At 47.4% G+C, this 18,710-nt stretch overlaps 1 protein-coding gene across 1 annotated transcript in view; it reads right to left on the bottom strand.

Annotated features, from left to right (window-relative positions):
* Window positions 1-18,710, bottom strand: part of LOC129842936 (intermembrane lipid transfer protein VPS13C-like) — a 194,313-nt gene that overhangs the window by 106,367 nt on the left and 69,236 nt on the right. The window contains 5 exon segments of the mRNA XM_055911643.1: window positions 1,593-1,885; window positions 3,936-4,098; window positions 5,019-5,147; window positions 5,242-5,398; window positions 10,321-10,465. Of these exon segments, the coding sequence (XP_055767618.1) occupies window positions 1,593-1,885; window positions 3,936-4,098; window positions 5,019-5,147; window positions 5,242-5,398; window positions 10,321-10,465 (887 nt within the window).

The raw sequence follows: 18,710 nt of genomic DNA, 5'->3' as shown, positions 1-18,710 counted from the left end.
TTTACATGTTTTAAATGTAACCTTTATTTAACTAGGCAAGTCAGTTAAGAACAGAATCCTATTTGGTATGGAGGGTAGAGAGAGAGGGTGAGGATACACATATCCTGTCAGGTATGAAACTGAAGGAAGAATATAGAAAGGTAAAGAAAACACAATGTACAATACATTACCATCACTCCACACCAAAACACTGTAGCCATCACAATACATTACCATCACTCCACACCAATACACTGGAGCCATCACAATACATTACCATCACTCCACACCAAAACACTGTAGCCATCACAATACATTACCATCACTCCACACCAAAACACTGTAGCCATCACAATACATTACCATCACTCCATACCAAAACACTGTAGCCATCACAATACATTACCATCACTCCACACCAATACACTGTAGCCATCACAATACATTACCATCACTCCACACCAAAACACTGTAGCCATCACAATACATTACCATCACTCCACACCAAATCACTGTAGCCATCACAAGACATTACCATCACTACACACCAATACACTGTAGCCATCACAAGACATTACCATCACTACACACCAAAACACTGTAGCCATCACAATACATTACCATCACTCCACACCAAAACACTGTAGCCATCACAATACATTACCATCACTCTACACCAATACACTGTAGCCATCACAATACATTACCATCACTCTACACCAATACACTGTAGCCATCACAATACATTACCATCACTCTACACCAATACACTGTAGCCATCACAATACATTACCATCACTCTACACCAATACACTGTAGCCATCACAAGACATTACCATCACTACACACCAAAACACTGTAGCCATCACAATACATTACCATCCATCCACACCAATACACTGTAGCCATCACAATACATTACCATCACTCCACACCAATACACTGTAGCCATCACAATACATTACCATCACTACACACCAATACACTGTAGCCATCACAATACATTACCATCACTACACACCAAATCACTGTAGCCATCACAATACATTACCATCACTACACACCAATACACTGTAGCCATCACAATACATTACCATCACTCCACACCAATACACTGTAGCCATCACAATACATGACCATCACTCCACACCAAAACACTGTAGCCATCACAATACATTACCATCACTCTACACCAATACACTGTAGCCATCACAATACATTACCATCACTCTACACCAATACACTGTAGCCATCACAAGACATTACCATCACTACACACCAAAACACTGTAGCCATCACAATACATTACCATCACTCCACACCAAAACACTGTAGCCATCACTCCACACCAAAACACTGTAGCCATCACTCCACACCAAAACACCCTAGCCATCACTGCACACCAAAACACTGTAGCCATCACTCCACACCAAAACACTGTAGCCATCACTCCACACCAAAACACTGTAGCCATCACTCCACACCAATACACTGTAGCCATCACAATACATTCCCATCACTCCACACCAAAAGGAAATCCTATGAACATTGAATGGCTGTATAGTTTTCTGTTTGTCATTTATTTCCCCCACCCTCTGTCTCTCTCCCCTTACCTGTTCTGGGGTCAGTGGTGGCTCTATCCCGAAGCTCGGCCAGCTGTTTGAGGGGTAGCTGGGAGGTCTTGGCCAGGTCTGGCAGGGCTAGCAGGGTGTTAGTGGGCACGTCCTGGGCAGAGCTCTGGGGCAGGGCCTGAATGAAGAAGTCTGCCACTGCCATGAGAAACTCAACGCTGGCACACAGATAGAGCTTCTGTAACACCGCCACCACCTGGCGCTCGCTGGCACTCTGCGTGTACGTCACGTCTATCATGGCTTCCTCGCTCGTCTCGTCACGCTTACCCAGCATCCTGAGGGGTTTGGGCAAACATGAGGTTACATATCAAAATTAATCAATCCAACAATCGATACATTGAGACCGACCCGACTGGTACTGTACAGAACACAGCCCAGTAGTATTGAGACCGACCCGACTGTACAGAACACAGCCCAGTAGTATTGAGACCGACCCGACTGGTACTGTACAGAACACAATCCAGTAGTATTGAGACCGACCCGACTGGTACCGTACAGAACACAACCCAGTAGTATTGAGACTGACCCGACTGTACAGAACACAACCCAGTAGTATTGAGACCGACCCGACTGGTACCGTACAGAACACAACCCAGTAGTATTGAGACCGACCCGACTCTACAGAACACAACCCAGTAGTATTGAGACCGACCCGACTGGTACCGTACAGAACACAGCCCAGTAGTATTGAGACCGACCCGACTGGTACCGTACAGAACACAACCCAGTAGTATTGAGACCGCCCCGACTGGTACCGTACAGAACACAACCCAGTAGTATTGAGACCGACCCGACTGGTACTATACAGAACACAACCCAGTAGTATTGAGACCGACCCGACTGGTACCGTACAGAACACAACCCAGTAGTATTGAGACCGACCCGACTGGTACTGTACAGAACACAACCCAGTAGTATTGAGACCGACCCGACTGGTACTGTACAGAACACAACCCAGTAGTATTGAGACCGACCCGACTGGTACCGTACAGAACACAACCCAGTAATATTGAGACCGACCCGACTGGTACCCTACAGAACACAACCCAGTAGTATTGAGACCGACCCGACTGTACAGAACACAACCCAGTAGTATTGAGACCGACCCGACTGGTACCGTACAGAACACAACCCAGAGGTATTGAGACCGACCCGACTGGTACCGTACAGAACACAACCCAGTAGTATTGAGACCGACCCGACTGGTACTGTACAGAACACAACCCAGTAGTATTGAGACCGACCCGACTGGTACCGTACAGAACACAACCCAGTAATATTGAGACCGACCCGACTGGTACCGTACAGAACACAACCCAGTAGTATTGAGACCGACCCGACTGGTACTGTACAGAACACAACCCAGTAGTATTGAGACCGACCCGACTGGTACTGTACAGAACACAACCCAGTAGTATTGAGACCGACCCGACTGGTACCGTACAGAACACAACCCAGTAGTATTGAGACCGACCCGACTGTACAGAACACAACCCAGTAGTATTGAGACCGACCCGACTGGTACCCTACAGAACACAACCCAGTAGTATTGAGACCGACCCGACTGGTACTATACAGAACACAACCCAGTAGTATTGAGACCGACCCGACTGGTACCGTACAGAACACAACCCAGTAGTATTGAGACCGACCCGACTGGTACCGTACAGAACACAACCCAGTAGTATTGAGACTGACCCGACTGGTACCGTACAGAACACAACCCAGTAGTATTGAGACCGACCCGACTGGTACCCTACAGAACACAACCCAGTAGTATTGAGACCGACCCGACTGGTACTATACAGAACACAACCCAGTAGTATTGAGACTGACCCGACTGGTACCGTACAGAACACAACCCAGTAGTATTGAGACCGACCCGACTCTACAGAACACAACCCAGTAGTATTGAGACCGACCCGACTGGTACTGTACAGAACACAACCCAGTAGTATTGAGACCGACCCGACTGGTACCGTACAGAACACAACCCAGCAGTATTGAGACCGACCCGACTGGTACCGTACAGAACACAACCCAGTAGTATTGAGACCGACCCGACTCTACAGAACACAACCCAGTAGTATTGAGACCGACCCGACTGGTACTGTACAGAACACAACCCAGTAGTATTGAGACCGACCCGACTGGTACCGTACAGAACACAACCCAGCAGTATTGAGACCGACCCGACTGGTACCGTACAGAACACAACCCAGCAGTATAATGCACTAGTTTAACCGGAGGTATCCTCCACCCCAGCCGTGACTCTCCCAACGACGATATGGTGTGACGTCTGGCGGGGGGAAGCGTGAGACTAACCGCGAGGTGACTCTCTGTACGCCCGTCCTCATGTCGTCCAGGGTGCAGGCGGTGAGGATGGTAGAGACCTCCATGGCTCCGTTGTTAAACATCTTCCCTGAAGCCTTCATCAGGTGAAGGGTCAACTCTCCAAGACACAGCCTCTCCTGGTGTTGAGACACTGCTGACACCTTGGAAATGGGGAAACAAGACATACAATCTGTCCATAAACCAACCTAGTTGTCCCTTTGAAACATCAGCGAACCACTGGGGGAACTACCGAGAGTCATTACAAGGTCATTACAAGGTCATTACAAGGTCATTACCACAGAGTCATTACAAGGTTATTACCATAGGGTCATGTTGGACAGTAATGACTGGTGTTTGGTAGCTGTTGAAACGCTTCCCCCTCATCATGTCTTTATCTAATTACCCAGGGCTTGGAGAGCAGAGAGGACATTATGAGGAAATGACTGTCATTACTGACGCCAGCGCTGAACAAGGCCCACTTCCCCCGGTTCCTCCATAGAGTACATTAGAAGTGAGACTGAGCTACAACACCTATAGGTACATACCTGTTTAGTGAGACCGGGCTACATCACCTATAGGTACGTACCTGTTTAGTGAGACTGGGCTACATCACCTATAGATACGTACCTGTTTAGTGAGACTGGGCTACAACACCTATAGATACGTACCTGTTTAGTGAGACTGGGCTACATCACCTATAGATACGTACCTGTTTAGTGAGACTGGGCTACATCACCTATAGATACGTACCTGTTTAGTGAGACTGGGCTACATCACCTATAGATACGTACCTGTTTAGTGAGACTGGGCTACATCACCTATAGGTACGTACCTGTTTAGTGAGACTGAGCTACATCACCTATAGATACGTACCTGTTTAGTGAGACTGGGCTACATCACCTATAGATACGTACCTGTTTAGTGAGACTGGGCTACAACACCTATAGATACGTACCTGTTTAGTGAGACTGGGCTACATCACCTATAGATACGTACCTGTTTAGTGAGACTGAGCTACAACACCTATAGATACGTACCTGTTTAGTGAGACTGGGCTACATCACCTATAGATACGTACCTGTTTAGAGTCATTGCTGTACAGGACCAGTCCCAGGGACTCTATGTTGAAGGTAAACTTCATGGTTTCCAGGGGTTCCTCTTCTACCGGTTGTTCTGGAAGTTCAACCATGTTCTCAACACCATCTGAAGGACGAGGAGAGAACAGAAACACGGTCAGAAGAATTAACACACTCAGGACTCAAGTCGATACATTACACACACGCTCGTGACCTCTGACCTTTGGGGTAGTCTGTTTTGAGCATCAGCGTAGTCTTGTGTTTCAGGGCTGCCGTGTCGGGGCTGGTGTGTTGGTCTGGCTGCAGACCGCTGGCTTCTCCAATGTTCTCCATCAGGATCCTCAACAGGACTGTTAGGTCGTCCTGACTCAGGGCAACCTGGGGAGAACAGACGACAGAGAGGATATGTAGCTGGAGCTAATGCTAATGGTTGCTAATGCTAATATCACTAATACTAGTTAACCTGAAGAGACACAAGCACAGAGAGGATGTAGCTATACGCAATGCTAATGTCACTAATACTAGTTAACCTGAAGAGACAAGAACAGAGGATGTAGCTAATGGTTGCTAATGCTAATGTCACTAATACTAGTTAACCTGAAGAGACACAAGCACAGAGAGGATGTAGCTGAAGCTAATGCTAATGGTTGCTAATGCTAATATCACTAATACTAGTTAACCTGAAGAGACACAAGAACAGAGAGGATGTAGCTGTAGCTAATGCTAATGCTGCTCATAATTAGAGGAGCCTCTAAATAACTTGAGGAGAGACAGGAGACATATAGGATGGAGCTGTAGCTAATGCTAATGCTGCTCATAACTAGAGGAGCCTCTAAATAACTTGAGGACAGACAGGAGACGTATAGGATGGAGCTGTAGCTAATGCTAATGCTGCTCATAACTAGAGGAGCCTCTAAATAACTTGAGGACAGACAGGGAGATGTATAGGATGGAGCTGTAGCTAATGCTAATGCTGCTCATAACTAGAGGAGCCTCTAAATAACTTGAGGAGAGACAGGAGACATAATGCTAATGTTGCTGTTGCTAAAGCCAATAATGCTGTAGCTAATGCCGCGTTCACATCATGTCAGAGTGATCGGAGGAACGACTTGTTATTTCGGAGGAACGACTTGGAGCGTTCACTTGCCACTTGCTCGGAGATCGGAAGAAACGCAAGAACCATTCTCACCATTGACAGACGAAATCGTGGCAATGTTTGTTGCCATTTTCAAACCAGAGTTAGGCATGTGGGAAAGATCGGTGTCCAGAGATCTCTAGTTGTAATTACGAGTTGGAGGGACGTTCACGTGCATTTTTCACAGTAGGAAGGTCATATTTACGAGTTCCCGACATGACGTGAACGCGGCACAAGGCAATACAAAGTTGATTTACTGTTTAACGGATTTCATTTTTTTTAAAGTGAGGCGAGCGAGCAGATAAAATAAAAAATATATTTTAAAAAATATATACAATTTGGAACCCCTTGTAAAAATACTAAACAACCTTTTTTACAACACCTAGTGGTGACATCACCACAACATTTTAGTCTTTTGGTATAATGGTTTTGGAATGACAGTTATAGGAACCACAGTTTGAGTCCTGATCAGGGTACCCGTCTAATTAACTACATTGGTGTCAGGAGCTGGAGAGCACAGTTTGAGACACAGTTCAGCCATTTTTTAAAATAATTGATGTGCTAGCTGAAATATATATAGCAGCCCACTAAAGTAATCAGCCCTATTCTGACGATAACCAACTGCTTCAGCTTGAATTCTATATTTAACACATCTCCCAATAGCTGATAACTAGACGAGCCTCGAAATAACTTGAGGACAGACAGGGAGACGTATAGGATGGAGCTGTAGCTAATGCTAATGCTGCTCATAACTAGAGGAGCCTCTAAATAACTTGAGGACAGACAGGAGACGTATAGGGTGTAGCTGTAGCTAATGCTAATGCTGCTCATAACTAGAGGAGCCTCGAAATAACTTGGACAGATAGGGAGACGTATAGGATGGAGCTGTAGCTAATGCTAATGCTGCTCATAACTAGAGGAGCCTCTAAATAACTTGAGGACAGACAGGGAGACGTATAGGATGGAGCTGTAGCTAATGCTAATGCTGCTCATAACTAGAGGAGCCTCTAAATAACTTGGGACAGACAGGAGATATATAGGATGGAGCTGTAGCTAATGCTGCTCATAACTAGAGGAGCCTCTAAATAACTTGGACAGACAGGAGACTATAGGATGTAGCTGTAGCTAATGCTAATGCTGCTCATAACTAGAGGAGCCTCTAAATAACTTGACAGACAGGAGACTATAGCTGTAGCTAATGCTAATGTTTCTCATAACTAGAGGAGCCTCTAAATAACTTGGACAGACAGGGAGACGTATAGGATGGAGCTGTAGCTAATGCTAACGTTGCTCTCACTAGCATACAGACCTTTTTAGACAGCTGAAGCAAGCACAACACATTTTCTTCAGGAAATGTACTTCTTCTAGTTTAGTCATATTTATCTTACCTGACTAGCATCTATTACGTTGCAATGTCCCATAAATTGAATGACGAAATCAACTTGAAGTATCGACAAAACACATTTTGCCACATAACAACAAAAGGCTACAGCTAATCTTTTTTTCCCCTAAAATTAATGTTCGCAATTCACAAATGATTATTTTGACTCACATGATTCAATTCACAGTGGATTGAACCGAATCCCAACTACTACAACGGCGAAGTGAATCGTTAGTTTCATCCAAAATAATGGTCTAAAATAATTGATTCATATTAATCAAATTAATCGCTTTTTTTATGTGAAGCAGGATATTCGTTACACTGTAAATCAACTTTGTTCGGCCTAATGCTAATGTTGCCTTTGCTAATGCTAATGTTGTCTTTGCTAATGCTAATGTTGCTATAGGTAAAGCTAATGTTGCTATAGGTAAAGCTAATGTTGCCTTTGCTAATGATAATATTGCTATAGATCAAGCTAATGTTGCCTTTGCTAATGCTAATGTTGCTATAGGTAAAGCTAATGTTGCCTTTGCTAATGATAATGTTGCTATAGATCTTGCTAATGATAATGTTGCTATAGATCAAGCTAATGTTGCCTTTGCTAATGCTAATGTTGCTATAGGTAAAGCTAATGTTGCCGTTGCTAATTTGCTGACAATTTTACATTTACATTTTAGTCATTTAGCAGACGCTTTCATCCAGAGTGACTTACAGGAGCAATTAGGGTTAAGTGCCTTGCTCAAGGGCACATCGACATATTTGAACCAGTGACCTTTCGGTTACTGACCCAACGCTCTTAACCGCTAGGCTACCGGCCTTGATTATCTTAGGGTCAAACCCTAGAGGACTGTAGCATGTACCTTACATGCCTTGATTATCTTACTGTCGAGGACTGTAGCATGTACCTTACATTCCAAACCAGGCTGCAAGCAGAAGTCAGAAGTTAGTTAGTGTGACTAAATCATCAACGCTCGGCTGTTATGGTTTAAGAGACAAAGCTACTTCAAGTCTAAAGGAAGGGGACGACATTGCACACATTTAACTAGCTACAACTTACCAGTACCATTCTCCCACCTGAGGTCAACCATCAATATGACTGAATCATGAAAGCTCAGCTATTATGACTTGAAGGAAATAGTTACTTCAGGTATCAGAGAGGGTGACATTACTACACGAGTAAAGATAACTTCAATCAGCTTCTCTGCTACAATACAAATATCTTGGTATCAAAACAGATCTTTATCTAACCACTCCTTTCGAGGGGAAGACATGATTGCAGTTAGTGTTAGCTCCTCTCTGTCTACCTCTATGGTTACTGTTAGCTCCTACCTTCATGGGCTTGAGGTCTCTGTCTACCTCTATGGTTCCTGTTAGCTCCTACCTTCATGGGCTTGAGGTCTCTGTCTACCTCTATGGTTCCTGTTAGCTCCTACCTTCATGGGCGTGAGGTCTCCGTCTACCTCTATGGTTCCTGTTAGCTCCTACCTTCATGGGCTTGAGGTCTCTGTCTACCTCTATGGTTCCTGTTAGCTCCTACCTTCATGGGCTTGAGGTCTCTGTCTATCTCTATGGTTCCTGTTAGCTCCTACCTTCATGGGCTTGAGGTCTCTGTCTACCTCTATGGTTCCTGTTAGCTCCTACCTTCATGGGCGTGAGGTCTCTGTCTACCTCTATTTATTTTTTATTTATTTATTTTACCGTTATTTTACCAGGTAAGTTGACTGAGAACACGTTCTCATTTGCAGCAACGACCTGGGGAATAGTTACAGGGGAGAGGAGGGGGATGAATGAGCCAATTGTAAACTGGGGATTATTAGGTGACCGTGATGGTTGAGGGCCAGATTGGGAATTTAGCCAGGACACCGGGGTTAACACCCCTACTCTTACGATAAGTGCCATGGGATCTTTAATGACCTCAGAGAGTCAGGACACCCGTTTAACGTCCCATCCGAAAGACGGCACCCTACACAGAGCAGTGTCCCCAATCACTGCCCTGGGGCATTGGGATCTTTGTTTAGACCAGAGGAAAGAGTGCCTCCTACTGGCCCTCCAACACCACTTCCAGCAGCACCTGGTCTCCCATCCAGGGACTGACCAGGACCAACCCTGCTTAGCTTCAGAAGCAAGCCAGCAGTGGTATGCAGGGTGGTATGCTGCTGGCAACCTCTATGGTTCCTGTTAGCTCCTACCTTCATGGGCGTGAGGTCTCTGTCTACCTCTATGGTTACTGTTAGCTCCTCTCCGTCTACCTCTATGGTTCCTGTTAGCTCCTACCTTCATGGGCTTGAGGTCTCCGTCTACCTCTATGGTTCCTGTTAGCTCCTACCTTCATGGGCGTGAGGTCTCTGTCTACCTCTATGGTTACTGTTAGCTCCTCTCCGTCTACCTCTATGGTTCCTGTTAGCTCCTACCTTCATGGGCGTGAGGTCTCTGTCTACCTCTATGGTTACTGTTAGGTCCTCTCCGTCTACCTTTATGGTTACTGTTAGCTCCTAACTTCATGGGCTTGAGGTCTCTGTCTACCTCTATGGTTACTGTTAGCTCCTCTCCGTCTACCTCTATGGTTACTGTTAGCTCCTACCTTCATGGGCTTGAGGTCTCTGTCTACCTCTATGGTTACTGTTAGGTCCTCTCCGTCTACCTCTATGGTTACTGTTAGCTCCTCTCCGTCTACCTCTATGGTTACTGTTAGCTCCTCTCCGTCTACCTCTATGGTTCCTGTTAGCTCCTACCTTCATGGGCTTGAGGTCTCCGTCTACCTCTATGGTTCCTGTTAGCTCCTACCTTCATGGGCTTGAGGTCTCCGTCTACCTCTATGGCAGCCATCTTCTGGTACCATGCTGCAGCCAGGTTCCTCTTCACTGTTAGGAGCAGGTTGACAGGCTGCAGCAGCTCAGTACTGGACTGAGAGTCTTTCTCCATGTAAATCCTAATGAGAGAAAGAGATGCTAATTATAGACAGGGATAGTTAGACAACTTGCTTATTTAGCTACACTATACAGTATTAGGGTGGTATCCAGACTTTCACACCATTCCTGTACCAACCCAGGGATGAGGTATTACTTAATTTTTTTGACTTCCAAAACAAAATGTAGCCAGCAGGCCATGTAGGCAGCAGGCCATGTAGGCAGCAGGCCATGTAGCCAGCAGGCCATGTAGCCAGCAGACCATGTAGCCAGCAGGCCATGTAGCCAGCAGGCCATGTAGCCAGCAGGCCATGTAGCCAGCAGACCATGTAGCCAGTAGACCATGTAGCCAGCAGGTCATGTAGCCAGCAGGACATGTAGCCAGCAGACCATGTAGCCAGCAGGACATGTAGCCAGCAGACATGTAGCCAGCAGGCCATGTAGCCAGCAGGCCATGTAGCCAGCAGACCATGTAGCCAGCAGGCCATGTAGCCAGCAGGCCATGTAGCCAGCAGGCCATGTAGCCAGCAGGCCATGTAGGCAGCAGGCCATGTAGGCAGCAGGCCATGTAGGCAGCAGACCATGTAGGCAGCAGACCATGTAGCCAGCAGGCCATGTAGGCAGCAGGCCATGTAGGCAGCAGGCCATGTAGCCAGCAGGCCATGTAGGCAGCAGACATGTAGCCAGCAGACATGTAGCCAGCAGGCCATGTAGCCAGCAGACCATGTAGCCAGCAGACCATGTAGCCAGCAGACCATGTAGCCAGCAGACCATGTAGCCAGCAGACCATGTAGCCAGCAGGCCATGTAGGCAGCAGGCCATGTAGCCAGTAGGCCATGTAGCCAGTAGGCCATGTAGCCAGCAGACCATGTAGCCAGCAGGCCATGTAGCCAGCAGGCCATGTAGCCAGCAGGGAATGTAGCCATCAGGGAATGTAGCCAGCAGGCCATGTAGCCAGCAGGCCATGTAGCCAGCAGACCATGTAGCCAGCAGACCATGTAGCCAGCAGGCCATGTAGGCAGCAAGGTTCTTGATCCAGGAGGGGATTGATTGTCGCTGCTTTAACCAAGAAGCTAGTTCTTGACATCTAGCCACTTAGCTAGGAAGTTACAAAACCAAATGTCTCGCTGGAGACCTGAGATAGATAGTTCACTTATAAGCAGAGGCGTAGAATGCACCCCCCTGAGCTTTAGGGCGCCACGCTGAATTTATTTTACGGAATTGAAAATCATACCGTCGGTATTCTAAAACACCCCAGTATACGGTATATACAGTTTAGCACCCGAGCCCATTCAGTAAGACCCACCCCAGTATACGGTATATATAGTATAGCACCCGAGCCCATTCAGTAAGACCCAGCCCAGTATACGGTATATACAGTATAGCACCCGAGCCCATTCAGTAAGACCCACCCCAGTATACGGTATATATAGTATAGCACCCGAGCCCATTCAGTAAGACCCAGCCCAGTATACGGTATATACAGTATAGCACCCGAGCCCATTCAGTAAGACCCAGCCCAGTATACGGTATATACAGTATAGCACCCGAGCCCATTCAGTAAGACCCACCCCAGTATACGGTATATACAGTATAGCACCCGAGCCCATTCAGTAAGACCCACCCCAGTATACGGTATATACAGTATAGCACCCGAGCCCATTCAGTAAGACCCAGCCCAGTATACGGTATATACAGTATAGCACCCGAGCCCATTCAGTAAGACCCAGCCCAGTATACGGTATATACAGTATAGCACCCGAGCCCATTCAGTAAGACCCAGCCCAGTATACGGTATATACAGTATAGCACCCGAGCCCATTCAGTAAGACCCACCCCAGTATACGGTATATACAGTATAGCACCCGAGCCCATTCAGTAAGACCCAGCCCAATATACGGTATATACAGTATAGCACCCGAGCCCATTCAGTAAGACCCACCCCAGTATACGCTATATACAGTATAGCGCCCGAGCCTATTCAGTAAGACCCACCCCAGTATACGGTATATACAGTATAGCGCCCGAGCCCATTCAGTAAGACCCACCCCAGTATACGGTATATACAGTATAGCACCCGAGCCCATTCAGTAAGACCCAGCCCAGTATACGGTATATACAGTATAGCACCCGAGCCCATTCAGTAAGACCCACCCCAGTATACGGTATATACAGTATAGCACCCGAGCCCATTCAGTAAGACCCACCCCAGTATACGGTATATACAGTATAGCACCCGAGCCCATTCAGTAAGACCCACCCCAGTATACGGTATATACAGTATAGCACCCGAGCCCATTCAGTAAGACCCAGCCCAGTATACGGTATATACAGTATAGCACCCGAGCCCATTCAGTAAGACCCAGCCCAGTATACGGTATATACAGTATAGCACCCGAGCCCATTCAGTAAGACCCACCCCAGTATACGGTATATACAGTATAGCACCCGAGCCCATTCAGTAAGACCCACCCCAGTATACGGTATATACAGTATAGCACCCGAGCCCATTCAGTAAGACCCAGCCCAGTATACGGTATATACAGTATAGCACCCGAGCCCATTCAGTAAGACCCACCCCAGTATACGGTATATACAGTATAGCACCCGAGCCCATTCAGTAAGACCCAGCCCAGTATACGGTATATACAGTATAGCACCCGAGCCCATTCAGTAAGACCCAGCCCAGTATACGGTATATACAGTATAGCACCCGAGCCCATTCAGTAAGACCCACCCCAGTATACGGTATATACAGTATAGCACCCGAGCCCATTCAGTAAGACCCACCCCAGTATACGGTATATACAGTATAGCGCCCGAGCCTATTCAGTAAGACCCAGCCCAGTATACGGTATATACAGTATAGCACCCGAGCCCATTCAGTAAGACCCACCCCAGTATACGGTATATACAGTATAGCACCCGAGCCCATTCAGTAAGACCCACCCCAGTATACGGTATATACAGTATAGCACCCGAGCCCATTCAGTAAGACCCAGCCCAGTATACGGTATATACAGTATAGCACCCGAGCCCATTCAGTAAGACCCAGCCCAGTATACGGTATATACAGTATAGCACCCGAGCCCATTCAGTAAGACCCAGCCCAGTATACGGTATATACAGTATAGCACCCGAGCCCATTCAGTAAGACCCACCCCAGTATACGGTATATACAGTATAGCACCCGAGCCCATTCAGTAAGACCCAGCCCAGTATACGGTATATACAGTATAGCACCCGAGCCCATTCAGTAAGACCCAGCCCAGTATACGGTATATACAGTATAGCACCCGAGCCCATTCAGTAAGACCCACCCCAGTATACGGTATATACAGTATAGCACCCGAGCCTATTCAGTAAGACCCACCCCAGTATACGGTATATACAGTATAGCACCCGAGCCCATTCAGTAAGACCCAGCCCAGTATACGGTATATACAGTATAGCACCCGAGCCCATTCAGTAAGACCCAGCCCAGTATACGGTATATACAGTATAGCACCCGAGCCCATTCAGTAAGACCCACCCCAGTATACGGTATATACAGTATAGCACCCGAGCCCATTCAGTAAGACCCAGCCCAATATACGGTATATACAGTATAGCACCCGAGCCCATTCAGTAAGACCCACCCCAGTATACGCTATATACAGTATAGCGCCCGAGCCTATTCAGTAAGACCCACCCCAGTATACGGTATATACAGTATAGCACCCGAGCCCATTCAGTAAGACCCACCCCAGTATACGGTATATACAGTATAGCACCCGAGCCCATTCAGTAAGACCCACCCCAGTATACGGTATATACAGTATAGCACCCGAGCCCATTCAGTAAGACCCAGCCCAGTATACGGTATATACAGTATAGCACCCGAGCCCATTCAGTAAGACCCAGCCCAGTATACGGTATATACAGTATAGCACCCGAGCCCATTCAGTAAGACCCACCCCAGTATACGGTATATACAGTATAGCACCCGAGCCTATTCAGTAAGACCCACCCCAGTATACGGTATATACAGTATAGCACCCGAGCCCATTCAGTAAGACCCAGCCCAGTATACGGTATATACAGTATAGCACCCGAGCCCATTCAGTAAGACCCAGCCCAGTATACGGTATATACAGTATAGCACCCGAGCCCATTCAGTAAGACCCACCCCAGTATACGGTATATACAGTATAGCACCCGAGCCCATTCAGTAAGACCCAGCCCAATATACGGTATATACAGTATAGCACCCGAGCCCATTCAGTAAGACCCACCCCAGTATACGCTATATACAGTATAGCGCCCGAGCCTATTCAGTAAGACCCACCCCAGTATACGGTATATACAGTATAGCGCCCGAGCCCATTCAGTAAGACCCACCCCAGTATACGGTATATACAGTATAGCACCCGAGCCCATTCAGTAAGACCCACCCCAGTATACGGTATATACAGTATAGCACCCGAGCCCATTCAGTAAGACCCAGCCCAGTATACGGTATATACAGTATAGCACCCGAGCCCATTCAGTAAGACCCAGCCCAGTATACGGTATATACAGTATAGCACCCGAGCCCATTCAGTAAGACCCACCCCAGTATACGGTATATACAGTATAGCACCCGAGCCCATTCAGTAAGACCCAGCCCAGTATACGGTATATACAGTATAGCACCCGAGCCCATTCAGTAAGACCCAGCCCAGTATACGGTATATACAGTATAGCACCCGAGCCCATTCAGTAAGACCCAGCCCAGTATACGGTATATACAGTATAGCACCCGAGCCCATTCAGTAAGACCCACCCCAGTATACGGTATATACAGTATAGCACCCGAGCCCATTCAGTAAGACCCAGCCCAGTATACGGTATATACAGTATAGCACCCGAGCCCATTCAGTAAGACCCACCCCAGTATACGGTATATACAGTATAGCGCCCGAGCCCATTCAGTAAGACCCACCCCAGTATACGGTATATACAGTATAGCACCCGAGCCCATTCAGTAAGACCCACCCCAGTATACGGTATATACAGTATAGCACCCGAGCCCATTCAGTAAGACCCACCCCAGTATACGGTATATACAGTATAGCGCCCGAGCCCATTCAGTAAGACCCACCCCAGTATACGGTATATACAGTATAGCACCCGAGCCCATTCAGTAAGACCCACCCCAGTATACGGTATATACAGTATAGCGCCCGAGCCCATTCAGTAAGACCCACCCCAGTATACGGTATATACAGTATAGCGCCCGAGCCCATTCAGTAAGACCCACCCCAGTATACGGTATATACAGTATAGCACCCGAGCCCATTCAGTAAGACCCACCCCAGTATACGGTATATACAGTATAGCACCCGAGCCCATTCAGTAAGACCCAGCCCAGTATACGGTATATACAGTATAGCGCCCGAGCCCATTCAGTAAGACCCAGCCCAGTATACGGTATATACAGTATAGCGCCCGAGCCCATTCAGTAAGACCCACCCCAGTATACGGTATATACAGTATAGCACCCGAGCCCATTCAGTAAGACCCACCCCAGTATACGGTATATACAGTATAGCGCCCGAGCCCATTCAGTAAGACCCACCCCAGTATACGGTATATACAGTATAGCACCCGAGCCCATTCAGTAAGACCCACCCCAGTATACGGTATATACAGTATAGCGCCCGAGCCCATTCAGTAAGACCCAGCCCAGTATACGGTATATACAGTATAGCGCCCGAGCCCATTCAGTAAGACCCACCCCAGTATACGGTATATACAGTATAGCACCCGAGCCCATTCAGTAAGACCCACCCCAGTATACGGTATATACAGTATAGCGCCCGAGCCCATTCAGTAAGACCCACCCCAGTATACGGTATATACAGTATAGCGCCCGAGCCCATTCAGTAAGACCCACCCCAGTATACGGTATATACAGTATAGCGCCCGAGCCCATTCAGTAAGACCCACCCCAGTATACGGTATATACAGTATAGCGCCCGAGCCCATTCAGTAAGACCCACCCCAGTATACGGTATATACAGTATAGCGCCCGAGCCCATTCAGTAAGACCCACCCCAGTATACGGTATATACAGTATAGCACCCGAGCCCATTCAGTAAGACCCACCCCAGTATACGGTATATACAGTATAGCGCCCGAGCCCATTCAGTAAGACCCAGCCCAGTATACGGTATATACAGTATAGCGCCCGAGCCCATTCAGTAAGACCCACCCCAGTATACGGTATATACAGTATAGCACCCGAGCCCATTCAGTAAGACCCACCCCAGTATACGGTATATACAGTATAGCGCCCGAGCCCATTCAGTAAGACCCACCCCAGTATACGGTATATACAGTATAGCACCCGAGCCCATTCAGTAAGACCCACCCCAGTATACGGTATATACAGTATAGCGCCCGAGCCCATTCAGTAAGACCCACCCCAGTATACGGTATATACAGTATAGCGCCCGAGCCCATTCAGTAAGACCCACCCCAGTATACGGTATATACAGTATAGCACCCGAGCCCATTCAGTAAGACCCACCCCAGTATACGGTATATACAGTATAGCACCCGAGCCCATTCAGTAAGACCCACCCCAGTATACGGTATATACAGTATAGCGCCCGAGCCCATTCAGTAAGACCCACCCCAGTATACGGTATATACAGTATAGCACCCGAGCCCATTCAGTAAGACCCACCCCAGTATACGGTATATACAGTATAGCGCCCGAGCCCATTCAGTAAGACCCACCCCAGTATACGGTATATACAGTATAGCGCCCGAGCCCATTCAGTAAGACCCACCCCAGTATACGGTATATACAGTATAGCACCCGAGCCCATTCAGTAAGACCCACCCCAGTATACGGTATATACAGTATAGCACCCGAGCCCATTCAGTAAGACCCAGCCCAGTATACGGTATATACAGTATAGCGCCCGAGCCCATTCAGTAAGACCCACCCCAGTATACGGTATATACAGTATAGCACCCGAGCCCATTCAGTAAGACCCAGCCCAGTATACGGTATATACAGTATAGCACCCGAGCCCATTCAGTAAGACCCACCCCAGTATACGGTATATACAGTATAGCACCCGAGCCCATTCAGTAAGACCCACCCCAGTATACGGTATATACAGTATAGCGCCCGAGCCCATTCAGTAAGACCCACCCCAGTATACGGTATATACAGTATAGCACCCGAGCCCATTCAGTAAGACCCAGCCCAGTATACGGTATATACAGTATAGCACCCGAGCCCATTCAGTAAGACCCACCCCAGTATACGGTATATACAGTATAGCACCCAAGCCCATTCAGTAAGACCCACCCCAGTATACGGTATATACAGTATAGCACCCAAGCCCATTCAGTAAGACCCACCCCAGTATACGCTATATACAGTATAGCGCCCGAGCCTATTCAGTAAGACCCAGCCCAGTATACGGTATATACAGTATAGCGCCCGAGCCCATTCAGTAACACCCACACCAGTATACGGTATATACAGTATAGCGCCTGGGCCCATTCAGTAAGATCACGATTGAACCAAGCAGAACTAACGTTAGTCAGAGGAGTTGGATAGCGCTCATACAGATCTGGGACCAGGCATTAAACCCTTGTTTTCTGATCTGGGACCAGGCATTAAACCATGGCTTTCTGATCTGGGACCAGGCATTAAACCCTTGTTTTCTGATCTGGGACCAGGCATTAAACCATGGCTTTCTGATCTGGGACCAGGCATTAAACCCTTGTTTTCTGATCTGGGACCAGGCATTAAACCATGGCTTTCTGATCTGGGACCAGGCATTAAACCCTTGATTTCTGATCTGGGACCAGGCATTAAACCATGGCTTTCTGATCTGGGACCAGGCATTAAACCCTTGATTTCTGATCTGGGACCAGGCATTAAACCATGGCTTTCTGATCTGGGACCAGGCATTAAACCCTTGTTTTCTGATCTGGGACCAGGCATTAAACCATGGCTTTCTGATCTGGGACCAGGCATTAAACCCTTGATTTCTGATCTGGGACCAGGCATTAAACCATGGCTTTCTGATCTGGGACCAGGCATTAAACCCTTGGTTTCTGATCTGGGACCAGGCATTAAACCCTTGGTTTCTGATCTGGGACCAGGCATTAAACCCTTGGTTTCTGATCTGGGACCAGGCATTAAACCCTTGCTTTCTGATCTGGGACCAGGCATTAAACCCTTGCTTTCAGATCTGGGACCAGGCATTAAACCGTTGC

The sequence above is a fragment of the Salvelinus fontinalis genome, unplaced genomic scaffold (assembly GCF_029448725.1).
Source record: "Salvelinus fontinalis isolate EN_2023a unplaced genomic scaffold, ASM2944872v1 scaffold_0075, whole genome shotgun sequence".
Lineage (NCBI taxonomy): Eukaryota > Metazoa > Chordata > Actinopteri > Salmoniformes > Salmonidae > Salvelinus > Salvelinus fontinalis.
Note: the sequence above shows the minus strand (reverse complement) of the source record. Positions and strands in the feature narration are given on the sequence as shown.